Source organism: Poecilia mexicana, unplaced genomic scaffold (assembly GCF_051168715.1).
Source record: "Poecilia mexicana isolate PSO_F unplaced genomic scaffold, ASM5116871v1 scaffold_6, whole genome shotgun sequence".
Classification (NCBI taxonomy): Eukaryota; Metazoa; Chordata; class Actinopteri; order Cyprinodontiformes; family Poeciliidae; genus Poecilia; species Poecilia mexicana.
In genome coordinates this window covers 14,529,072-14,554,852 of record NW_028263375.1, presented here as the reverse complement: position 1 = coordinate 14,554,852, position 25,781 = coordinate 14,529,072, and the positions used below count along the sequence as shown (strand labels likewise).

The following is a 25,781-nucleotide window of genomic DNA, read 5'->3' as shown; positions in this document are numbered from 1 at the left end:
ATGGCACCATCATGTTTGATGCTTTATTTCTTCAGCAGGAGCAAACCCTTAGCAATTGTGGATGAAGATATAAACAGTTTCAAATGCTTGCACAAAGCATTTAAGCTTCTCATTAAAAGCTGAAGATGAAGAGGAACTCTTTCCACACAAATTAATTTAAGAGTATGCACACTTTGGGGCATACTATTTTATTCTTCATAAGATATTTTAGTTTGTTTCACAGTTGAGTTGTATATTGGTCACATTTAGAGCTGCACAATATAACAATTTGTTATTGCAATGTCAGTGTTTGCAAAATCACCATTCTACAATATTGGATGTAGAATGGTGATATTTTGAAGGAATAACAAGGTAATGGTCAATAAAAATAGCCAGTGATACATGATGTTCTTAACAAATTTCAATCTTTTTTTTCCCATCATAAACTCAATATATACAATTTACATTTTAGTACTTAGTTAATTGACGTTACCTCTATTGTTGTCATAATGTAAAAGAAATAGTTTACTGCAGTGTGAGCTGCTCTGTATTGTATACTTACACAGACTGACCAGATGGTGGCAGAATATGTAGTAACAAGCAGAAACCGGTGAAGCCTAAGTGTAAATTTACCTTCAGCATCCACACATTTTAAAGACAACCTCTTTGCAAAGCTGTCTATTGTATTAAATGATTAAACAAATGGCAGAAGGTAACAGTGATGGTGGTTCTAAATTACTTATCAAGATAAACTGGAAAAAAGTAGTTTTTGGAAACCTATCAAAGGTTGTGTTGTTAAAAATATCCCTTATAGCTAAACCACAGTCATAGAATATTTCCCAAATTATCTAACTTTATGTTTTGTCAAAGTAGTGATGCAAGAGAAACAAAATGTTAATTTCTCTCATTTAATATCTACATGACTCAAAATAAAGTTGTGGCAAGTTGTTAATTGAAATCTGTGGTTGAAGTAACACTCTTTTCATTGTTATGTATAGACAAAAACTTGATATTAACCAGATGAGGCTGAAGACAATGAACACTGAGCAAGGACTGAATTGTAAACTGGAGTAAAAATATAAGCCCAGTCCTTCAATATAAATGTAGGTTTTCATTGTGAAACATGTTACAATCTAAAAAAAAACACACACCTTTGGCTAGATTTTAGATTATTGTGCATGAAGATCAAATGTTCAGACATTTTTTTTAAATTGTAAATAGCATAAATAGCAAAAGAAATACAATTCATGTTTGCCCTGATACAAAATTATGAACTTATTTTTTTCCAGTGTTAATATCAAAAGCACTGGAGATGATGGGAAATGGTAACAGAGATCAAGTAGACTGACTGCTAAAGAAAGTGCAGATATGCTTAAGCTCGTTATTTTCATATATTAACTCAAAGAAAGCATTAAAAACTCAGGTGTGAGCAAGAGTGCAAAAACTTGATCTTCAAAATCGTCATAAGGTTTATTTGCAGTAAAGATGGCTTTAGGACTCCTAAAAGTGTTGACCAAATGCATCATTCTGAATTAATTGTCTACGTTATCATTGTGCCACCAGTGCACCAATTTCTATTTTGTTTTTAATTAATGGTTTGGTTTCTGATTATAAGTATAACTACTTATTTCAAAGTTTAATCGTTTGTTTACTTTTTGTTTGTTGTTTTTTTTTTTTTTTTCTGCATTGCTGCTTAAAAAAGGAAGGGGGCGTTCTCCGATGCACTTAGCTACTAGCAACGCCTCTGGAGATATAAAAAAAAAATAATAGTAATAATAAAATACACTTATGTTTACACAGTTGATTTACAGCCAACCATTTGATGACATCTTAGTCAGTCGCCATTTTTAAATTTCAAACAGCTTTTCTGCTTCGCTTTTCTGGCCGCCGTGTGTCAACACATCCTCTTGGCTGCTCAGCCGCCGTGTAACGGAGTGTAAATGACATTGCAGCCAGGAAAGGGGTAGTAGGATGTTAGGCTAACAACGCAGTTTACAGGCTGCTATGGGCCTTACAGTCATCTGACAGCCGAAGTCGCCAATTCCTGTTGTTCAGCCCTGCATATAACGACCGGTGAAAAGATGATACAGAGGTAAGAACCGGTTGCGTTTCGGAAGAAACAGCGTCCGCTATATAAACAAAAAAAAAACAAGACTGTTCGAGCTACCCCGCTGCGTTAACTTGGCGGAGGAAGACACTGAAGCTAGGTCTGAACGAGGAGGACGTTGTCTCACAACACACTGTAGCCCGCAGCTGTGATAAATAACAGCTCTATCTTAGCTGAGGATCTAAATGCACCATGTCTCCACCGTATTAAATTAGTTTGCAGCGTCGGCAGAGCGAAGGAGGCTGTGCTAGCGGGCTACTTTATTATGTGCACGAACGGTAAGTGTGAAAAGACACCGGGGCTAAACGATGGGTCACACTGAAAAAGATAAGTTGTATGATTAGCTGAGGAACATTTTCCCTGATATTGTTGTTACTCAGATTTAGTTAAATATTTCAGGGAATGCTTAACAGTTTACAGCTGCATTCAGTGTGCTTGAAAGGCCTCCGAAAGCTGACCACGGTCCGGCTTTTTCTCGTTTTAGCTTCATTTAAAAATGCCTTTTGCACCTTTGGGAAAAGCTCTATTTCTCATATCAGATCACAGACACACTTGTTAAAACTACCAAGCTATAAGTAAAATCAACCAGGCTGTTTTTTCATATAGAACAACATGGGATGGTCAGTTTTACTATTTGTTTTGGTATTTATTTGGAACTTGTTGGCTAAAAATTACACTCATAAAACAACAATGACATCACATTAAGCAACTAATCAAGAGTTCTTTAGAGTGCATCCGTTTGTGGCAGATTAAATGTTTATTTTAATGCAAATTCTTAAACACATTGTTGTAGAATAAAAATGGGATCAAATTCAAATAGAAGCAAAACTACTCGGTATTCTGTTTAAGTTTGCAATACTTTGCAAAAAGCATTATCATCATGTGACAGTCTGTGTTTGTGATGATTTTGAGGAGGTATATGCTCTGATGGCTACATGTAGGGAGGATTTTCTTATGTAGTGCATCAAGGCAGAATCAGTCCTTTGCTCAACAATCAACAAGCTCAGACTGTGCGTGGCCAGTACATCATTCAGATAACGCATATTGTCCTTTACTTGGACATCATCTTTCTCTCTGACATGACCTTCATTGTTACATCACAGGATTACACTAGACTTGTAAAACATGTTGATGTTTTATGAGTTAAAATAGATCTTCAGTAGATCTTCAATCATTTGTTATAAAACAACAAAAATTTATATAGTTTGGTTAATAAAGTCCATAAGGATTATGTTCTTCCCAACAGTTTCTTACAGCACTTGGGGATCATCTGCTACTTCAACAAAAAAGGTCAACAGGCAGACAGACATAGATTTAGCCAAATCTGATTAGTTTATCCCAAAGTGTGTGTGCCTTCTTCCTATTTCACCACTGTTGCAGTCAACATCAGCTAGACACAGAGAGAAAAAATAAATTCAGTCGCTCTTCAGCCAGAAAGAGAGACGTTGTTTTGGTAAGTTAAAGCATAATGACATCAGACTGGATTCTGTGCTGTAGTCAAAGGTGAGTAGTAATGAGTTACATTTACAACAGTATTACTTGGAGTTTTACTTGTTTTTTTCTTTTCTTCTTATGCTTGAATAATAATATTTTTGAAGTAACCTTACTACTTGAGCACAATTTTTTGCCTACTCTACCAGCTTCTCATTACTGTGCTGGAAAATTATGACTATTTAAAGTTGTAAACTAATTTTACAACTGGATGAATATGCACAGAAACCATTTAGATGAGAAATTCAAATATAAATAAGAGCGTTTTTGTCTCGGCTCAAAGGTTGATGGTTGTCATTGTCAGCTTTTTATTTCAGGTCTTCCATCCACATCGTCAGAGCTCTGGCTCAAATGCAGCAAGATAAAATCTTGTGTTTGAAAGGGTTAGCTATTTGCAACTTAACTAGTTGAGAATACATGTTTGATTTTGTAAAACAAAAAAAGCTCACTTCTTCCATGCTGCTTGCCACATAACAGAATTATAATTCTATACGTTATTATCTATGTAGCTCTGTTTTTATTGTTGCCTAAAGGCAAATACAGCCTTAGATAGTTGTTTTAAGCCTCAGTTTGTATGTAGTAGACATCTCTGATGATTGCATTTAAAGGTGTTGGCTATTTGTGGTTGTAAAATTCTTGTGGTTGTAAAAGGTACCAAGTTCTTGTCAGTTTTATTAAGATCAATCCCACGAGGTGAATAAGTGAGTCTTCTCCCTAATTCAGATTTTTATCTGACCTCTCTTGTTTTCTTCCAAGAGTTCTCAGTAACCATCTCTATCAGTCTTGAAGCCAGTTGACGTTTGCTGATGGGTCTTCAGAGAAACCTCAAAGTAAACTATGATATTAATACACAAGTAGGCACTGATAGTTCAGTTGCAGAATCAGTGCTTCCTGCTCCTCCCTCAGAAGAATGCTCAGCCTTGGTTCAGCTTAAAGACAGAGAGAATATCTTTCTGACTTTATTTCCTGTCTTCTAAATTCCCTTTCCTCACCAGGTCAAAGGCAGTTTCCTGGGCTTGTGTGTTTGCTGCTGCTGAGTGACTTGAGTGTGTGAATCTGCAGATGTCGATTGATGACCGGGCTCTGATCATAAGGCAGATGGCTGTTTAGTGAGAGCTCCTCCTTGTTCATCTGTAAGACAATTTATACCATTTGTTTGTTTCTAAAATGTATTCAAGTGCGGGACTTTGTGCTTGCCAATAATCTATGTTCCTAAGCTTTGTACCTCATCCCTCTCTGTTCGGCAGCCAAATTTTAGATCTGCTAACGCCAACAATGTTTTGGAAGTTTGACTTGCACACATCCTCTCATCTGGAGGCTTTGCTAGACAAGGAGGATGTCACCCTCACTGAGCTCATGGACGAGGAAGACGTGCTGCAGGAGTGCAAGGCCCAAAACAGGAGGTATATTTATTGATCCCCTATACGCATTAGCACTCTAAAGTGACTTTTAAGCCGACAGTCTCTGCCTCTGCTGTCTTGAGCATATTGTTCTGTGATGGATTCACAGACTCCTCCAGTTCTTCTGCCAGGACCAATGCATGCAAGAGCTAGTTCGTTTGATTACAACAGAACCCCCTGCTGGCGCAGAAGAGACCAAACGCTTCAAGTGAGTGTTTTCATGTGAAGCAGGGAAAAGCAAAGTTTTTCTGGCTTTACACAGTAATGGATTACTTACTTGCCTCTTTATCCTAGAGTTTATTAGGGTTGAATAAAAAAAAATATCACAACTAAACTTTTCACATGCATTTAAGAAGGCAAAATAGTTCAAATTAATCAAAGTCATATTTATTTAAGCATACCTTGTGCACTAAAGTGCTCAACATTAGCACTCATTTCTGATTGATTTTGTCTTGATTGATTTTATTGAAAACATTTTTTCAGGTATCCAAACATAGCATGTGAGCTGCTGACATGTGATGTAGGGGTGATCAATGATAAGCTTGGAAATGAGGAGCCTCTGCTGGAAAACCTGTATGCTTTCCTGGAGCAGCCGTCCCCGCTTAACCCCCTCCTGGCCTCCTTCTTCAGCAAGACAATTGGGAATCTAATAGCACGGAAGACTGAGCAGGTAATACACACACGCCTACTGCAACAATAATGCAGATAATCATAGACAGAGATGGCTACATTCTGTGTCCCTGTGATTGAATTCAGATTGGATTTAAATGAAAATGCTCACAGGGAGATTAAGCGTCACCTGCGATGGCTTTCAAGTTTTGCCGCTGTTGAAATGTGAACATCCAGATTGGCCAGCCTTCAAATTATTTTGTCATTCTAAAAGCCAAGATTTGCTTGGTTAAATTATCCAGCAGTTCCAACAAGTAAAACATTCCTAAAGAAACTGTTGAAAAAAAAAGTCGTATTTCACATGGAGACTTGTGTTTACATGAATAAATTTACTTTAGAAATCACTGTTTACTGCATTGGCTGTAAAACCTTTTCACATCTTGGCACATTTACAACCACACACTTCCTTATATCTTAAGATTTTATAAGATAGACCAAGTCACTCATAACTTCAAAGTTATGTGAATACATGGTTTACAAATAAAAGTGCTTTCCATGTGTATTCAGCTCCCCTGGAGCAATACCTGGCTGAAACATTTTTTTGCTGCAGTAGTGCTGGAAGTCATTTTGGATATGTCGCTTGCAACTTTGCACGTCTAAGCTAAGGTTTTTTTGTTAAGCTCTGACAAGCTTTCTTGTAGCTGGTGCTAAATTTAAACGCTTAGTACAGTTTGGGGGAAAAAAATTAAAACTATATAGATTTTTCCTGCCAACTTGCAATCATGCAATACTTTGTTCTAGTGTATTAGGTTCTCAAGTAGCATTTTTTTTTTCAAAGGCTTTTACAACTGCACCGTTGTGCGTTTCTTGAAAATGCAGCTCTAATGCAGCGTGTTCACTTTTTATGTGCTTAGAGCAACTCTGCACATCTGTACGTCATCAAAACGTTGTCACATCAGTTTGTTCGATGTCTGTGCTGTGCAGGTCATCAGTTTCCTGCGAAAAAAGGAAGGATTCCTTTCATTGGTCCTGAAACATATAGATACGTCTGCCATGATGGATGTGCTGCTACGCCTTATCAGCTGTGTGGAGCCACCTCCACTTCGGCTCGAGACCCTCACTGTAAGCAAAGCTTCCTGTTTAATGTTTTTAATCCAAATATTCTCTGCTGTGTCATTCATTGTAATATTTGCCCCTTTTAGTGGTTGAATGAACAGAAACTGGCCCAGAGACTCATAGAGCTCATTCACCCTGAGAGAGATGAAGAGGTAGATGAGAAAAGTTTTTTGTTGGTTTTTTTTTTTTTTTTTTTTTTAAATAAAAGTTAAAATTGTTTTTTAGGACAGAAAAATGTTAAAAGGCTAATATCTTTGCCTCGTTTTTTTTCCCTTCTTTCTCTTTTTGTTCTTTTTCTACACAGAGGCAGACAAACGCTTCTCAGACACTGTGTGACATCATTCGTCTCAGCAGAGATCAGGCCAGTCAGCTGCAAGAGATTTCCCAGCCTGACCCGCTGCTCGCTGTGCTGGAATCGTAAGTCGCAGACTTTTCCTCTCGCCGACCTGATTGTGGAGATGATAACATGCTTCGGTGTGTCTTTACAGGCAGGAGTGTGTCGAGCAGCTGCTTCAGAATATGTTTTCAGGAGAGAGGGCTGAAAGCTGCATTGTCAGTGGGATTCAAGTTCTTCTGACCCTGTTGGAGATCCGTAGGCCTGTGTAAGAGACTCTGATTTCATTTTAAGCATTTTCACATATTTTCAAATGATTACTTATACTTTAATCGATCTCTACTGATTGTTTCATCTGTGTTTTATGCACCATTTTTATTTTGTTTTCATTTATAAATCTGTTTAAACTTCCGTTTTTATGACAGGGTGGATGGTGTCATGGATGCTCAGGGGTTTGAGAGAAGTTACACCATTAACAGCAGCATTTTGTTGGCTATTCAACCACACCTAATTCACTTTCACCAGCTACTTCTGGAACCACCTAAGGTACAGAAACACAGAAAAGATCATTCATAGGTCATTCAGGTAACCAAAAACATTCACGCCATGTATAGGATCTGAAAGTCTCTGCCGTTTATGGATTTTATAGCGAGATCCCATGCTGACTACTCTGGGTGTGCTGGAGGAACCGCTGGGGAACACACGCCTGCATGTGGCCAGACTCGTGGCCTCTCTGCTTTACACCAGCTCTGCCAGCCATGCAGTCGTAGCTCAGGAGCTCTGCAGGCTCAATACCATGGATCTCCTTCTGGTGAGACACACTGTAGTTGCACAGTATCCTCAAATTGTGGAGATTACGCATGAGCTGCTAGGAGAGTCTTGCAGTTGGATGACCTCCAGTAAAAACATGAGGCTTTAACAACTTCATGACTTATACATAAACATTTTTAATAAAAGTACCTGATCTGATTGTTTTTGTTTAAAACAGAAAACCTACAATTATCCCTGTTCCTTCTAAATTACATGATTATCACATTTAGACTAATGTTTATATATATATATATATTAAAGAAAAAACACGTATTTGTTGTTCTTTTGATATTTAGACCCAAACAAGAACTATGGACTTAACAATTCATGAATTTAGTGGTAGTTTTTAGGTGCTTATTGGGCAGAATGTTATGACTTCAGCATCATGGTTCAAACGTGTCACAGTTAAATACTTTGTATCAATGAATTAATATGTGTCTGTGACAATTTAAATAGAAATGATTCAGTTAATTAAAAAAAAATGTCGAGAATTATTTTGTTGTGTTAATATATTAAAAAGTATAATTAAACAAAGGCAGGTGTTTTTGTAATGTGTAAAATGTCTGCCATTTTCAGGACTTATTCTTTAAGTACAACTGGAACAACTTCCTGCACCTTCAAGCGGAGCTTTGTGTTGCTGCCATCGTCCGGCCGTGTGCCCATGAAATGAGACTGCAGACCGGCTTCAGTTCCCAGGATAAGTCCAAGCCTTCTCCAGACGCACCTCAAGAGCAGAATACAAGTGAATCCCCAACCTCTGAACCTTCAGTCACCTCCGACAACTCTGCCCACAACTTAATGGTGACTCATGTAAGTCTCTTTGTTTCCAGATATCTTTTAGTCAACCTACATGACATGACCTTTTTTTTTTCTTTTTTTTTTTTTTGAGTTTTATTACCTAAATGTTTCTTTCTCTTGAAAGTTGTTCCAACATTGCCACCTTATCGAGAGGATTCTGGAGGCTTGGGAGGAGAATGATAAAATCCAGTAAGGACCTTTGGCGTCGTAATCAAATTTTGCATCATGAGCATAAAACCAGATTTAAAAGTATAATGTGTTCGGTCAGGTCAGAAGGCGGCATGAGAAGAGGATACATGGGACATTTGACAAGGATTGCCAACACTGTGGTGCACAACCTGGAAAAAGGCCCAGTTCACACTCAAATCAGTAACCTTATCGCAGGTACGATTGATAGTAATGCAAACAAAGCTTTAATTGTACACATTCACGCAGAAATGTTAAAATTATTTGTTCTGTTGGATGCAGAGCTGCCAGAGGACTACAGAGGGCGCTGGGAAACCTTTGTGGAACACACACTGTCAGAAACCAATAGAAAAAACACCATAGACCTGGTAAGTTCGACAGTATGTAGTAGGTGTTTTTATTCAAATGCAGAAAGTTAAATTATCCATGTTGATGCGTTTAGGTCGGAACCGGAAACCCTCGATCTTCTTCAGAGGATGACATGGAGAGCCCCTTCCCTAAAGAGCTGACAATGCAGCAGGTATACATGAATGAGCTGACTAAATAATCTGGTTTTGTTGCATAATCCATTGTGCTCTGACTGTTGCGGTTTTGTCTTTAAGGCCTTTTCAGACTATCAGATCCAGCAGATGACGGCTAACTTTGTAGATCAGTTTGGCTTTAATGACGATGAGTTCACGGATCATGACGACAACATTGGGTAAATGAACTGACGCCTGTCCTCTTTGCTCCAATCAGCTCAGTAGTTTCTGTGCTGACTGGGTGATTCTTTTTCATTTCAGTGCAACGTTTGACCGGATTGCTGAGATCAATATCAACATTGATGCAGGCCATGACACCGTGAGTGTATTTATATCGTTCATACCTTTTGATCTTTCTTGCTTTTTTTTTTTTTTTTCTCCAAACTTCTTGGGATCAAAGAGAATACTTACTCCTGATACTGTATTGAAAATGTAGCCCTATTTTTTGCAGGCCAACACAGCTGTGTTTGAGGCCTGTTCTAAAGAAAGGATTCAGCCTTTTGATGATGATGAAGAAGACATATGGGAGGAAAAAGAAATCAACTATGCAGCACAAACAAAGTCAAGAAACAGGTTGACAGAATCCTCTATTAATTTCAGTACAATGCTTGATATTTGCATTCCCTTAGTCACAAACATCATAGTGTTTTATAATGGTTAAATAAGATGTGTATAAATTTGGAGTGGAAGAAAAAAAAGATGCAAAACTCTGTGTGGTAGAAAACTGATTCTAAATTTATATTTGCAAACAAAGATAAAAAAATAAAAAAAACTTGCATAGTTTTTTGACTCCCCTTATTTGCTATTTTGTGGCGATAAATCACATAAAATTCCCTCAAAATACATTGAAGCTTGTTGTCGTAAACTTAGAAAAAAATGGGAAAACCTTCAAATGCTTTATTCTAAATATGAAATTTCTGTATTAGCTTGCATAGACATATTAAAGTGGTATAGTTTTGTTTTTGATAAGGTTCGGTGGCTCCCCTTCCTCCCAAAGCCAAGCAGCCAGTCAGACGTGTGAGAGGACAGCAGCTTCCAGCACCGACGCTCCTGACAGACCTGCAGACTCTGATTCTGAGGAGGAAGACAATAAAGACGAATTTGATCCGTTTTCAAGCCAGGGCCAGACAGGTGCACCTCCAAGTAAGATATATGTTCATGTTGCAACATTTGTACAGTGTAAGATAGTATCAGAGTTAGTGTCTTTTACTCTTTTTTTTTTTTTTTTTATCAGGTTCTGACTGGGTTGCAGACTTTGGAGAGGTGAACTCCACAGCTCCTGCGGCTGGAGCAGCGTTTTCCCCCTGGGACGCTCCGGTCTCCCAGCCAGCTGCAACAGAGACGGAAGATAAAGGGTGGGCCAAGTTCACAGATTTTCAGCCTTTCTGTTGGTGAGTTTTCTTAGTTTAAAATATAGTTGGAGTAATTTTTTTTTAAAATGCCTTCATTTTGCTTGTCACCTGTACTGAATTATTAATTTTACCTTAGCCTTTAATTCTGAAAAAATATTGTATGTCATTAATTTTGGTTAGATAGAATAATCTAATTTCAACTATCTTTTTGCGATATCACAAACTGACACCAGTAATATTAGTTCCCTCACATTAGTGATAACTGATGGTATTGAGAAAATTTTGCTGTTAAAAAAATTACTTTCCTTTACAAATATATGCACTTCAACAAGGTTATGAAGGACACAAATTAACTCTGACTTTTAAATTTTGTCTGAGTTATGCATGTGAGTTAAGCTTTTATGTTTGATGATTAAATGTCCAGCAGCTCTGAAACGGGCCCCAGATGCAGCTCTCCTGTGGACTCGGACCTCAGCGGTTCAGACGGCACCAAACCAAACCCCAACCGTGAGTTGATGCAGAATGGCTGTTCAAATGATAAATTGAGTTATATAATCCCTGACAGGTACCTGGCATGTGCAGCACTTTTTACAACTATGCATGTGGCTATGCACTTACTGGCTCCAGCATTACAACATCTTAAGAACCATCTGCACAACCACATAGCGTCATGCATACACCAATGCAGAGGTTCCCAAATTGTGGGGCGCACCCCCTAGGGGGGGCACGGGAAGCCGTCTGGATGAAAAAAAAAAAAAAAAAAACATTAACGCCGTATGCGCTGGGTTTTTACCTTAGAATGGCCAACTCTCTGTTATTCCTCTGTCAATTTGATACAATAGGGGCTTCCACACTTCCCATATCTGTGTCCTCTGTCACTTTTATCAGCAGTTAAAACTGTTTAATCCGTTGTTAACATGTGGTAACCTGTTTTTCCGAGCCGCCTTTAAACGCAACATGAGCGCTACGCTCGCGCTAGGTTTCCACCTGTGCAGCAGTGAATGAGACCTGCTGCTGTGCAGAGCTACGCAGGTGTGTTAGAATTATGGCAGCAAACCAGCAAAACGCAAAGAACTTTTCACAGTTTTCCCCCCAAACTAACCGACTGTTGAGTAAAGCTGTTGGATGCAGGTAATGTTAGCTAAAAGATGACTAGCTAATATCAAAACAGCACCTTAAGCTTGTTAACAAGTAGCTTGTAGGCTACTGGTGTTGTTGTCTATGTTCAGCTACAATTCATTTTGCCCCCCCAAAAGTTGATTCCCCCCCTTGTTCATCTGGAGTATACTCTGCCCCGGCAGACCCCCACCCCCTTTTTTGGGGGTTGGGGGGTCTCTAAGAATCCACCCCCCACCCCCTTCGCTCACACACATCGTTCAACCAGACAGCGGTTTGTATCCCATGGGGGGGGGGGCCCAGAAATAGTTTGGAAACCACTAGGGGGCCCAGGAGAAAAAGTTTGGGAACCACTGCACCAATGCATGATATTAAGAAACTTCAGCAGCGCTTTACTGGTTGCTACATGCTCCGAAAACCTGCTCTTACTCTGCAGTTGTGGCCAAAGGTCTAGAGATTGACAAATGTTTACTTTCATGAAAGAAAGATGAAACCATCCTTAAGGAGCGATAAACCACTCTGGTTTTACAACATGATGAAGCATGTGGATGCCATGCATTGGTTGATGCCATGTAGTTTTATCTGAATTATGTTAACTATGTTTTTTTGTGTTTTGTTTTAAATGACAATCTTAGTTTAAGACAGACTTTTTTTTTTTTTTTTTTTTTTGTCTTTCCTTCGCAGCATGTGTGTGGAGTGCTTGTGTGGCAAGAAAAGCTCCTCTTGTGGCATCGGACAGTTCCTCCTCCAGCAGCTCAGACAGCGATGAAGAGGAAGGAAAGACAGAGTCCACTTCCAGTGAGACGGTCACCACGGAGACCATCACCACAGGTGCAGGGAAGGAGACTATCCGGCTGACTGTGGATGCCAAAAATGAGAGGGCAGTCTTCACAAGGTACTCATTCTCATGCACAGAGAACAAGCAGCTGCTCTGTCTGGTGTGTCCACCTTGTCTTGCTGTTTTCCACCCAGAGACTTTTTTGCCCTCTATTCTAAAATTTCTTTTCTTCACAATTTTTACCTCTTCATCCTCCCTGTTATCATTCTCCTACCTTGTGTCCCCTCCTTTCTCGTGTCCCCTTCGTTCCAGAGTTTTCCGACCGGCATTCAAACGGTATGTTGTACTGTAGGTGCCTGTGCGACGTATGGAATGTCGTCCTGATGGATTTAAAATGCTCTTATTTGCTCGTTGCATTTCCCAGGACGTGGAGTGATATTTCCATTTTGGCATTCTTGTTAATTCTAACTCACACAGAACATGCACTAACCTACGACTTTTTATCCAGGACACTTCTTATTTGAGGATTTCTCCAGAACATGAAGCTTACTGCTGGAACAGATTATGAGATTGTATTCGATTTATGAACTTTGTGTTTTTTGTGTAGAGCTGCATTCAACTAACAGTCTGTCAGATAGCATGCTATCAGCAAAGTGCCACCATTTCAGTTGATTGACCTTCTAACAGATTGGTTCATTAGGAAATGACTAACAGTGCACCAAAGAGCATGCTACAATTCATTAGATGCTACTTTAAACTAAAGAACATCAACACACACCCTCTCCTAGCTGACTGATTATTTTGAGCCCTGTGTGTGTTGCAGAATCACTTTAGTGGGTTGCTATGAGCACATTAGAGACAAATGCCCAGAGAAGATGATAAATGCATTCATAACCCTTAAGCTTTTCCACATTTTTTAAGATCACAATTGCAAACCTTGATGTATTTTATGTGATAGGCTAACAAAATAGTGCATTATTGTGAATCAAAAGAAATTACATGTTTTTTGGTTTGTTTTTTTTTTTTTTTTTTTACATTTTACAAAATCTCAATCCAAGCAGTGTAGCAAACCTTCAAAGACACATGCATCCATCTAAAAAGATTAGGAGATATTAATACTTTCTTGCATCACTGTAAGACGAGGGGAAAAAAGTAAAACAATCTATGTACAAGAGACTTTCTTGACAGTGTTTTGATTTTTTTTTTTTTTTTTTTTTATTTCACCTACACATTGTTTTGTTGTTTTTCAGTGAAGGAGATAAGGTGCCTATAGATGGACTATCAATCAAGGAAAAAGACAAAGAAGATGAAAAAGAAAAGAAACATGGAAACGGCTCTAGCACAGTTGCCGCCAGTCCAACCAACCAGTCGGCCGATGTCAAACAGTGAGTGTTTGCTCTTTATACATATTTCTCAGGGAGAGGTGAGATCAACAAACACAAGGTTACATTCTGTTAAATGCAGGAGTAGAGCCGCTGTCTGTCTGTCATGCCAGTCAGCTTTATCTCGATGTGGTGGTATGTCAACCTGACTCATCCTTGTCTCTTCTTGATAGGCTATTAAAAACATTAACACAGTAATAATTAAAAAAAAACAATCAGTTAAATTAATTAAAAAAAAAAAATCAGTTCATAGACTTGAGTCCTGATTTGTGCTTTGTCCTGATGTTGGAAATTCGGCTTTGAGGTATTTATCAACTGGAATAAATATGAACAATATGCTCTATGAATGCCTATGTCTAATGAAAGCTTTTAGCATTTTATCAGCATCTACACCAAGTCTGTGGTCACGGCAGCAGCCGTCCTCTCTGTTTGAAACCATCTTCTACCATGTTGTGCAAAACAATTTGTGCTGCTCAGTGAAACTCAGCAATGCACCGATCTGTGGGAACACAGTCCTTCAGAAACAGGAGTGGTGCATAGTTCCATAATCGGTAATTGTTTGTCTTAATGGATGAATTATTGTGTGTAATTTAATCACTTCGGTCTGGCCACATTTCTTGGCTGCATTTTGCTTACCATAAAGGAGAAATTACTGTGCTTATAACATGGCCTTTTCAAAAGCAAAAGCTTAAGTTATCAAAATAAATAAATTTAATTTATTTTATAAATAAATAAATAAAATTTCATTCATTTTTTTCCCCTCTTCTTGTCGGTGCAAAGTTTCAGCAGTTTAAATGTTTCTTTTTAGGAACTGACATGTTGTAAGCCAGCAGCACATTAGAAAAAATATCTTCAAATTCATGTTCTCTCTGCTTTTTGCGTTACAGAGAGATGCAGTCCCCTGCTAATGGACCGGCCTAGCACCGCAGCACAGGCCCACTTTTCCCACTTTTTTTGTTCAACGCGCAGCCATGCCCCCTTTTTTTGCTTCCGGTTAGCAGAACCCCAAAGCCCTTTTGTTGTCTGAAGACATGTAAGTGAATAAAGATCGTCTGTTCTGGGATCAAACAGCACTGATGCTGGAAAGTAGACATCCACCCATGGGTAGTATTGATGTCTCGAATGCGCCTTCATGACATAATTACAACTAAAAAGCTTCGAGGAGGCGACCTGGGTACTGTAGAGCATTTCATTGTGTCAGGCAGCCAAATTCAACTTCTTTTAACTCAGAATCTTAGATTATTTGGATCTGTCTATTTGTTGCTCTTGAAATCAAGCCACAATGATTGTTTTTTTTTTTTTGTTTTTTTTTGTAGCACAGGATTTGACTGTTTACACTTTAGTAATGAGAGCTACATTTGTAATAATCAGCCAAGATGCTTGGCTAGTTGCCAATTTCACCACCTCTGACTTTAGAAAATTAAACGCAGACATTTTATTATAAGAAATTTTTTTTTTTTTTGCTGCTTCAATTGTTCTCAGTCTGTTTTCATTAGCTGTAATCACTTGAGAAACAAATGGTCTTTGCATTTAAAGTATTGGATTTTGAGAGAATCACGATTCACTTCTGAAAAACCCATAATTTAGAAATGTGTGTGTGTGTGTGTGTGTGTGTGCGTGTGCGTGCGTGCGCGCGCTTTGCATACATGTGTCTGTAGCCATGTGTTTGTGTGTGTGTGTCGAGCTCTGTCTGTTACGGAGCGTAATCTCAGGTTTAAGGAAGAGGTATGCAGATACAAAGAAAGCACACCTGTGTAACACACACTTACACACAGTTCCATACACACATGTATCAACAACCATATCCACTAACACATGCAAAAAAAAAAAAAAAAAAAAAAAAGAAAAGCCAAACAAAAAAAGAACACATGGTGATGATGTGCACATACCTGTTCATGCCACCCTTCAGAGGTGTTTCAATGTAATATTGTGAATTTTGAACCTGTATTAGGTTGTGGCTATACTTGGTATTATGTAAACGTAACATAAATGTAAACATTATATATAAACATTATTATATCTATTTTTGGAATAAATCCGGTGTATGGAAATGAGGTTGTTTTGCAGGTTGCAGTGTGCGCGAGTGTATTTATGTGTGTGTGTTCTGTTGAAAGGCAATAATGACGTCTGTTTTTTGTTGACGGGCCAGCATCAGTTCCTGTTTCTTTGCTACTTGCTTCCTATATAGAAGCATAGGACCGAGCATGATGTGAATGCATGTCGGTAGTCTGCAGGATGTCTTCCGCAAAAATGTTACATAAAAGATGATTCTGGTTACTTACAACTCAAGTTTGTTTTTTTGTTGTTTTTTTTCCATTATCATTTCTCAGAGTGAAACATTTGCTTTAACTTTTCACTTGAAAGATTTATATAGAGTGGAAAATGAGTTATTCGGAACTCGAAAACAACAAAAAGTGTTATTTGAACTGACTTTCCCCAGTTAAATTTTTTTTTTTTTTTTTTGGCTACTTTACTAAAAATAAGGTTTTGATCTTTGCCAGTTAGACATTTTGTAATGAAATATTGCCTTCGCTTCATTCCCATCGCTGGGTGTCTTGAATCCCTTTTAACAACTCGCAACTTAAAATAGTCTACAGCAAGGAAAAAGATTTTATAGTTCAAAATAATTTTTATTTTTGTTTTTCTTTCATCATGCATCGTAATCAGTAATCATTGGTGGCCAATGAGTAACCAAAAAAAAAGTTTAAAAAAATACAACGGAGTTGAGTAAGTTTTCATAAACTGATGAGATTTGAACATATTTTTCTCACTTATCCAAATATTTCTTCCAAAAACTTACAACAAAAAGTAAACTTATTTGCCATGGCTTAAATACATGAGTAGTAATTTCTGATACACAGTTGCAGTATAAAAGGACGAAATTTCAATGCGTCTGTTCAAAATAGAAATTTGAATTGATAATGAAGCAAAGTGACAGGGAGTAGAGGTTTAAGTTTCTTGAAAGCCTTACGAGTGTAACATGTTTTTGATCAATCGCATACATAAAATGATTCCTCGATCAAGAGAACTAGGGGTGTCTTAGTCTAAATCTTTTATCTCAAAAACAGTTATTTTAAGATGAGCTCCAGTCCAGTGCTTGATAAAAACTTTATAAAATTAATACAAAAACTTGACCTGAGTCGTTATAAACCAGAATAATCCATTCAGTTTTTTTTTTTTCCTCTTTCTCAGGGTAGGAGTTGACTTTAATTGCATACATGTCTCCTGAGTGATTGCTATATTTATTTTTGGAAAAAAAAACACTTTTTTTAAGGGACTTGCCTGAGTTGTACTTGAGGTGCCACCTTGTTATTCCCTGCTCAAAGAGGCAGGGGGAGTTGGACTTGAAAAAGCAAACCATGTAGATACTGTAGTTTTTTTTTGTTTGTTTTGTTTAGTTTTTTCCTTCATTGCTCTCTGCCAAAGTGCGTCTTCCCTCCAGTGGCATAGCTGAGCCTCATATCTGCTTTCTTGCAGTGGTCTTACACATCTAGATTTATCAAACGCAACCTCTTCTTGATCCTCCCTCTTCGTTCCCCTCTCCCTCCCGCCAAAGTCATACGGTATCGTTAAGAGCAGAAGAAGCGTATAGACTGAGTCAAAAAGAAAGTATTTGAAGAATCGACTTCAATTACAACTTTTCACTTTCATCTGTCCAGGACATTTGGGCTGTTTGAAGTTCTCAGAAATTGAGGTTTGCGTCATGTCAGGGTTAAAGGCAAATAGCTGTGTACAGGGTCGGAATATTCCAAACCTTCTTTAATCAAAGTTAAAAACCACGTCGGACCCAAAGTGTTTGTATGTGTTGGAGTATAACGGGTATGTTGCAATGTGGTAGGATATGGTTCGATTTTGAGTGCCATTAAATTTGCACATTAGCCTCATTTACCTCCGTGGGTTCATGTCCTAAAATTTAATTAAAAAAAAAAATCTAAATCTTTAAATCCATGATCTAGTATAAACAGTGCCTTGCAAAGTATTCATACCCACTGATCTTTTTCATTAGCACGTTTTACAAACATTAGTGTATTTTACTTGGATTTCATGACAGATGAATTTGTTGAATACATGTAAAGCAGAAGGAAAATTATGCTTTCTGTTCTTTTAGCTAAGAAAAATCTGAAAATTGTGGAGTTCATTTACATTCAGCGCATCTGAATCTTTACTTTGCAGAACTACTTTTTGCTTCCATTACAGCTTTTGTTTTTGGGGGGGTATGTCTCTTCTAGCTTTGCAAATCTATTGACTGAATTTCTTGTCCTTTTTTCCCTCAACAAATTTCAAGTCTAGCCACTGTTTCTCAGTTTTATTTAGGTCTAAACATAAAGATCTTTTGCTTTATGTCTTGAGTTGTTATCCTGTTGGAAAACAAACATCCGCCTCCGTTTCAAGTCTTCATCTCCCCCAAAAAGTGTATTTACATTCATCCATCTTCTTATTTCCTTTGACCAACTTTTCTGTTCCCAAGAAAGGCAAACATCCACACAGCATGACACTGCCACCACCATAGTTTAAGATGGTGATGTTGTGTTCAGTGACAGTTTTCTATCACACGGTTTTGCATATTGGCCTATGAGTTCAGCTTTTTTCCTCTCCTCATGTTTGCTGTGTGCCCTTTATGGCATGTGGCAAACAAGAAGCAAGACTTTTAACAGTGGCTTTCTTTAAGGCAGCATTTGTTGAGTTTGCAACTAATAGTTGACGTCTCGCAGTTTACAAGTTGGAAAAAAGTAAAGGAGGATGAGAACCAATGCCTTCTATGGTTTTCAGATTTTTACAGCATGATAAAAGTTCAAGAAATATGAACACTTTTGCAAGGCATTATATAGTTGGAGGCCATTTTAGAGTTTTTCTCGCACTCTAGCTTATTTTTGAATCTGTGTGTGTGTGTGTGTGTGTGCGTGCGTGTATATGTTGGGGAAAGTGTTGGCAAAGACAGCTGTGTTGTTTAAATGCCTTTTTTTTGTAGAGTGAACTGATGCTGGTGGGGTTTTTCTTTTCTTCTTTATTTTCCTTTGGGAGTATCGTGTCTGTTACCTGTCGTCTATTTAGCCTGTACATTCAGATATGAACCTAATAAACATGTCAAAAAAAAAAGGAAGAAACTTGAGCGTCTGTTTGTCTCGCTCACCACTCGGGGCCTGTTGTCTCATTCACAAAACAAATAAAGCCAGGATGTGGAGAACAGGACTCCCATGTTCTTGTTTACATCAGGTTCAGGTGGATTAGGTTGCGTCTCATCCACATTTGTGCTACACCCTCATATCATCTCCATCATAAAGCTGCCTCTCATTTATTTCAAGCTGTGCTTCAGACCCCTTTCCTGTGCTCCTGCACGTCTCGTATTAGCTATTTTCATCTTGTAATCTTATCTAGATATCATTCGCGGGTGTGTGTCTCCATTCCACTGCTTGTCATCGCATTCCTACATAACTCTCGCAAATATACCAATCCCACATCCAGCTTCCCCCGCTGCTTCTTTACCCTCTCCTTCTCTCCCGCAGTTTTCCAAAGATTTTTTTTTTTTTTTTTGGCAAAACTTTTGCACCATTAGTTTGTCATCTGTACCTGGCTGTTCCATCTGTGAAGCGTCCGCTCATGTGAAGCGAGTGGGTGGGAAGGAAGGGGAGGAAGGCGGAGTTGTTTTGTACTTTTATGGGTTGTAGAGAAACCTGCCTGTCTGCTTCGAACGGAGAGAGGAGAGAAGGAGGAGCCTGCTGGGTGTGGGACTCCAGACAAAGGAGACATAAACACACTGACACTGGAGAAGTGGAGCAAAAAAAAAAGAAAAAAACAACTGAAAGAGACAGCTGGAAAGTGTCATTTTGCCTGAACTCCAACTGTAATTTGGGAAACATCTTGAAGAAGGGATTTATTTGGAGTGTGTGAGAGTTTTGTGAGCCTGTTTGCAAAGCTACTGAGGTATGTTTGTGTTGGAGCTGGACTTTACGTATCCTGCCCACAGTGTGCAGAAGTGTGTGGGTTAGTGTGTTTGGGATGGAAAAGTGGGGCTGGCTCAGCAAACAGCTCTGCTCTTAGCTTTACGCCATGGGGGGCTGCCACAGTTACCCCTCGGCTACAAAGGTGGACACCAAGACTCCTCATCCGTCTGACATCCACAATGAGAAACTGTAAGTTGCATTTCCTCTTACCTTCTTCTTGGTTTGCATTTAAATAAATGTCATTTCTTGCGTTCTCTCTCTTTCTCTTTCTGCTGTCGTCTTGGTCTTCTCTAATGAATCCAAATGTTGAACAAACTGAAACTATTACAGAAACCCGACTACACATGGTTCAGAGGAATGCCCTCCAGACAAAAACTAAATGTCTGTGTGTGTGCGCGTGTTTGTGTGTTACATATTTGTGTGATGCCATCAGTGATTGTGGGTTTCTCTTACACCAGTAACACATGTTGGTGAGAAGATGATTGCTCCTAATTTTCCAGCTTACCACCTATGCTGAAGAACATTAACTTCAGCCCCACGGCTGACGGAAAGGTGACCAGATGGCCAAAAGCAAGTCTGTTTACACACAAACATAACGCTACGAATGGCCTCCGGGTTCATTGTGCTTGTGTGCGCTGCCAAGAGGCTGGTAATTGAGTTAATGCCGTGAAGCTGCAGAAGAGCAGGATGTTAGTATAAGAAGTTCCTGTGGACATTAGAGGAGTTTGGCCTGGATTTGTGCTACTGTGCCGCGCATAACAAATGTTTACATTCTTCGCTGTCGCTGTTCACCCCAGTGCTTGTACCTTTTTAGACAAAGACCTCCTGTTCAAACCATTAAACAAATTGTCTCTCCCCAGCCACCTCTCTCTCACACATATTTACACCGGACCGGAGGGAGGGAGGAGTGAAACCTCATCCAGAGAACAGTCTTTTCCTTATCAGAATAGGCAAGGTCACTCTGTGTAAACCTTCAGCTGCTGCGTGTGTGGACGTTTGAAAACTGCATGGCAGCTGCGTTGTTCGCTGTACTTTAGAAATACTAAAGTTTTTAAGCTGAACTTTTCCCACGTTTTGTCACTTTACAACCACAGATCTTCAATATACTTTTGAAGGATTTGATGGAAGAGACCAACACAATGTATTATTGTGAAGTGGAGGAAAGACTAAAAACACTTTTTTTTTACAATTAAAATCAGAAAATGTAGTATTGTATTTATTTAGCCACCATTACTTTGATACCTTTAAATAAATTGAACTTAAATAAATTGCTAACAGGAGTCACTTAATTAAACATAATTCAGGGCTCCTATATAGTCTAGGAATGTTACTGGTAGATAGTTTCTGTTTCCCTCCTTTTCTATATTTTATTTCTTCCTACTATACTCCATTCTTCCTGCTATTGTTCTTCCTACCCATCTTGTTGCCTTTAGTAGGTCTTGTTGTGGTGGGCCTCCTTTCATTCTTAATGTCTCTGTCTCATTTCCTTTCATCCTACTTCCCTTATTATCCTTTTGTGTGTTTTTCCTGTGATTCCTTCCTGTCTTCCTTGCGCGCGTCCTCCTGTTATTTCACTCCTTGCATCCTTATTTTTGTCCTTTGTTTCATTCCTCCCTAACCTTGTGTTTCTTCTCTCCCTATTGTGATTTCTTTCCTTTTCTTATGCCACATCTCCTTTTCACTACCCTTCCTTTGTTACTTGTTTTCAGTTGGCAAATACATTTATTTCAGCCCTGCCCACTGCAGAAATATCTCCGACAATTTAGTGGTGAATTTTAATGTTATGTCAATATGAATGTAAAATACCTAAAACCTGGAAAATTGAGAAAAACATCTGTTTTTGAGATCTCGCTGCTCATTTATTGTCTGAAAATGAGTGTAATGCAACTGCAAAGAGACCTCTGGTGAGGAAATCAGTTGCAAGATAATCAGAAATCATGCATTCCAAAAACCTGTCCTTATATTAGAATGCTCCAGTCAAAGTTCAGCCTTAAATCCATTTAATCTGTGACATGACTTCAAATTGTAATTTACAGATGCTCTGCATCCAATCTGAGTTTGAGACACACTTTTTTGGATTATTGTTGGTCAAAAAAATAAAATAAAATAAAATTTTTTTTAAATACTTAAATTCCCCACTAATGTTTCAGGGAAAAGTGTTGACTTTCAACAGAGCACTCAAACCTATCACCCTGTTTTAAATAGTCAAATCACGTTGCCATGTTTGACTTTCCAGAATACGTTGGCATTTGCATAAAGCATTCCCTGCAGTCACTCCAAACATGTCCCAATATCATCCTCGACACATGTAACTGGGAAGCGGTGCATGGTGCAAAGCCTCACAGCTTTACCCCGTCCACTTGTTTTCTCTGCAGCCTTGACCACTGCAGCAGTCGGCCTCATTAGCAGTAATTACCGCAGCCCTGATTTGATTGGCTTTATTGCATTAACTGCTGAAGTATTGCTGTTTTTGCAGTATTTTTTATGTTTTTCCTGATGTGTGAGCCAGCAACAAAAGGCTCAAGACGGACGAGAGCATTATCTCCAAACTGCAGTAGGAATAATTAATCCACCAGGCCCATTGGTTGTTTTACGGGGCTGTATTTCCCCATTCTGCAGCCTTTCTAATTTTGTTCCTTCGCTTCATTAACTTTATGCTGTCTTCCCAAGCGGAATCAACAACAATAACCAGGAGGAGTGCCCGTATCTGCAGCGGCAAAACGCTTGCCAGAGGATCACAGACGCCAACATGTTTGCCCTCATATCATTGCCGCCTGGCATGGACAAAGCAGAGTGGCTGGCCAGCAACAGTGAGTATCAGCTGATGTTTGTGTTCCACAATAGAAACCAGGAAAAACATGGCTACTGGTATTCATGTCTGTTGTGTTTCAGCTGTGGCTTTTTTCAAGCACATAAACCTGTTCTCCAGCGCTCTGTCAGAGTTCTGCACTCCCAGCACCTGCCCAACTGCCTGTGGACCAGGCAACATGTAAGTTGCTGAGCATTACACTGCAGCCATGCCGGGCGGCTAAAGGTGAAAATTACATGATAAGGCGCATACAAAGATAGTTATGTTCCAATTCTAGAGGTTTTAAGGGCAAAATAACACAAGAGTAGAAATAATTAGCTATGAAGTATGGTAACAAATTAAGGAAGAAAAAAAAAACATTTTGAAATGCATCTTAAACTGTAGCTATACAGATAAAGGGAATATCCTTCCCTTTATAGTATGTCTATTTTTGCTTAAAGTGAATGTTTGATTCTTTCGAAGAATCAGAAGGTGTGAAGCATTCTACCTTGTTCTCATTACGATTGAACAGCATTTATTTAAATACCAGAGAGTTAAAGATGTTAGCGCCTAGCGGCTCCAACATGTTGTTTGTAGTGGTTGTGAATATTCTCTGGGGACAGAATAATGAGCCATGTGCGTATAAAATGACCAGAAGAAAATGGTTTACAAAAAGGTATCCAGCAAAAAGTTCTGTAAGCTCTTACAGGATGAACTTTAATCACAACAAAGCAACCCCCAGTGTTTTAATCAATTTAACATTAACTTGTCTAATTGTCCAAAAACAACACTTGAAACGTGATCTAGGGAACAAACCAATAATGCCTGGATTTAGAGGTCTTCAGTTCAGACAGCAGTCGTCTGAACTGAATGGAGTATTTAGATGCTGTGATTCAATATATTGTGTAGCTTAGCATCATTTCGATGGGAAGAAGGAGACATCTGACTCAATATGTCACTTCCTCATGAGGGTCTTTGTTCCCTTTTCCAGGGTCTACTTTTGGACCGATGACCACGGCAGGAAACTGAAATGCTCTGCTCCACTTTACTTTGACTACGCCATGTCGTACATTCAAGAGCTTCTGACTGACGAAGACGTGTTCCCCACTAAAGCAGGTAGCTCGCACTGACATCTTTATGTTGCTCTGCCACACGTCTTCATCCAGCTGGAACTTAAAAATCGCTGCTTCTTTTCTTTACTTCAGGTGCAACGTTTCCGACGGGATTCATCTTCCTTGTCCAGAAGGTCTTCCTGCTGCTTTTAAGGACCTTGGCTCACATTTACTGGTCTCACTACAGCGAGGTCCTCGCTCTGGACCTGCACCCACACCTCAACACTCTTTTCTCCCACCTGACTCTTTTCTGCCAGCAGCACTCGCTCCTGGAGCCTGAAGACATGAAGCCTTTGCAGGACCTTATTACCGCTCTGGAGCGGCACGGATGAAACGCTCAGATTTTCCCTACTGTTGCTTATTTATTGGTTTCAGTCTGTAATATCAGACTCTTCTTTGTAGAACTCCAATATGTCATAGCTTAGATTTTTTTTTTTTTTAAGACAAGTCTGGAAGATGTAAAATGCCAAGATGATATGAGAGTTATGCTTCCAGTTGGGAGCTCAGTTATTCAGTTATTGTATGTTTTTTTATCATTAAATCTATATTGCATGTTGGTTTTTAGCATAACTGTTCATTTTATTGTCGTCATCCATACCTTCTTTCATGTAAGATTCAACTTAAATGTTATTTCAAGAGTTAATCTTAGCCAGCCAAATGGAGATGTTGCTGCACTAGGATTTTTGAGGTCCGCACAAGAGTGAGGTGTGGATGTAGTTCCTATAAACGTTCATCTCTGCAGATTAAGATTTTGCTCAGTCTTTGTATAAAGATTTGTGAGAAAAGATTGTGACATGATGAGCGACTGAATGCTTTTTATTAAAAGAAATTCTTATATGAAATTCTGGACTTATAACAGTTTGGTGTTGTAAACTGGAGGATACCTGATTTTTTTTTTCTGCTCCCTTTTTGTTTCTTTAATTTCAGATTTTGGATTTTAGCATAAAAACAATGCAAAGTGGTGCCATCCATCTTTTATGTAACTGCACAAACCACTTTATCCTAGGTTTATTGAGACATTTCAGTATCCAACCCTGATTCATTACCAAGATCCCATAAAATAAAATAGAAATTCCTTTATTGCCCCACAGTGTGGGGAATCTTTCAAGCCCTTACCAACTTTTTCAACAATTTTTTTTCTCTTTTGTGATGGAGCTTAAAGAAATTATTTATGACCACCATGCATATTTTTAACCCGTCTGTGCCACTAAAAAAATAAGGATTTTGAAAAAATATGTTGTTTCTTAGTTATCTTGCAAAATAAACTTTATAAGCATAACTGTAAGTTAAATACATTTAAGTTGTATATCTTATCTGTGGTAAATCGTTATTCATAGACTGTAACTGTTTGCCACAGGTAAGATGTTGATTCCTTGCATGAATTGAGTTTATGAAAAAAATACTTTGTATGAATGCAAAATAAAAGAAATGTTATTTCTGGAAACAAGTTATTGTCATCATATCAAAGAAAGAAAAGCTTAAGTTCACTGTACTCCGTTGAGGTTCTCAGTCACCAGATCTCTTAACCCAGTAGATTTGGAGAATGGTGAAATGGAAATTTCACATTATGAATGCGCAGCTGACAAGTCTGCTGCAATTTCTTGATAATTGTTGCACCTTGTTGAATTTGTACCATGAAGATGTAAATCAGTTATAAAGGGAAAATGAGTAACAACGAAGTATACCTAGTAAAGAGGCCACTAAGTGTATTAACTAATACTTCATTCCAAACGACCCTTTACAATGTTATTACATCAGTGTTGTAAGCTGTGCAATACTACCAGGGATATTATAATTTTAGTATTTTTAATTAATTTACCGCAGCCTTTTTAAAAATGTAACGTAGCCATTTCTAACAGTATAACAATTTTAGTTGTAACTATGGTGTTTTTTGTTTGTTTTTACATATAACTCTTGCAGTTGATCATCCGACCAATAGAAATGCATCAGTTTTCTTTTC

At 38.5% G+C, this 25,781-nt stretch overlaps 2 protein-coding genes across 7 annotated transcripts; both read left to right on the top strand.

Moving 5' to 3' along the window:
* The first annotated feature begins 1,498 nt into the window (after positions 1-1,498).
* On the top strand, positions 1,499-19,776 carry ppp6r2b (protein phosphatase 6, regulatory subunit 2b). 6 transcript variants are annotated; one of them, XM_088006293.1, is made up of 25 exons: positions 1,499-2,071; positions 4,573-4,710; positions 4,825-4,980; positions 5,087-5,185; positions 5,461-5,647; positions 6,571-6,708; positions 6,789-6,854; positions 7,007-7,119; positions 7,191-7,304; positions 7,462-7,582; positions 7,686-7,847; positions 8,423-8,656; positions 8,769-8,833; positions 8,913-9,028; positions 9,113-9,198; positions 9,273-9,350; positions 9,433-9,530; positions 9,613-9,670; positions 9,803-9,924; positions 10,349-10,494; positions 10,586-10,742; positions 11,128-11,210; positions 12,504-12,714; positions 13,848-13,982; positions 14,867-19,776. In XM_088006293.1, exons 3-25 carry the CDS (start codon positions 4,853-4,855, stop codon positions 14,898-14,900), a joined length of 2,751 nt encoding a protein of 916 aa, XP_087862419.1. In that variant the 5' UTR covers positions 1,499-2,071; positions 4,573-4,710; positions 4,825-4,852; the 3' UTR covers positions 14,901-19,776. The 6 variants fall into 6 exon arrangements, with proteins under 6 accessions (XP_087862419.1, XP_087862420.1, XP_087862417.1 ...); XM_088006291.1 differs by having other exon boundaries at positions 1,544-2,071; positions 4,640-4,710; positions 10,322-10,494; XM_014998792.2 differs by having other exon boundaries at positions 1,544-2,071; positions 10,322-10,494.
* LOC106915229 (MOB kinase activator 2) lies at positions 19,635-25,268 on the top strand. The gene is made up of 5 exons (XM_014982697.2): positions 19,635-20,110; positions 22,592-22,731; positions 22,814-22,910; positions 23,701-23,825; positions 23,915-25,268. Exons 1-5 carry the CDS (start codon positions 20,028-20,030, stop codon positions 24,151-24,153), a joined length of 684 nt encoding a protein of 227 aa, XP_014838183.2. The 5' UTR covers positions 19,635-20,027; the 3' UTR covers positions 24,154-25,268.
* Positions 25,269-25,781: the final 513 nt, after the last annotated feature.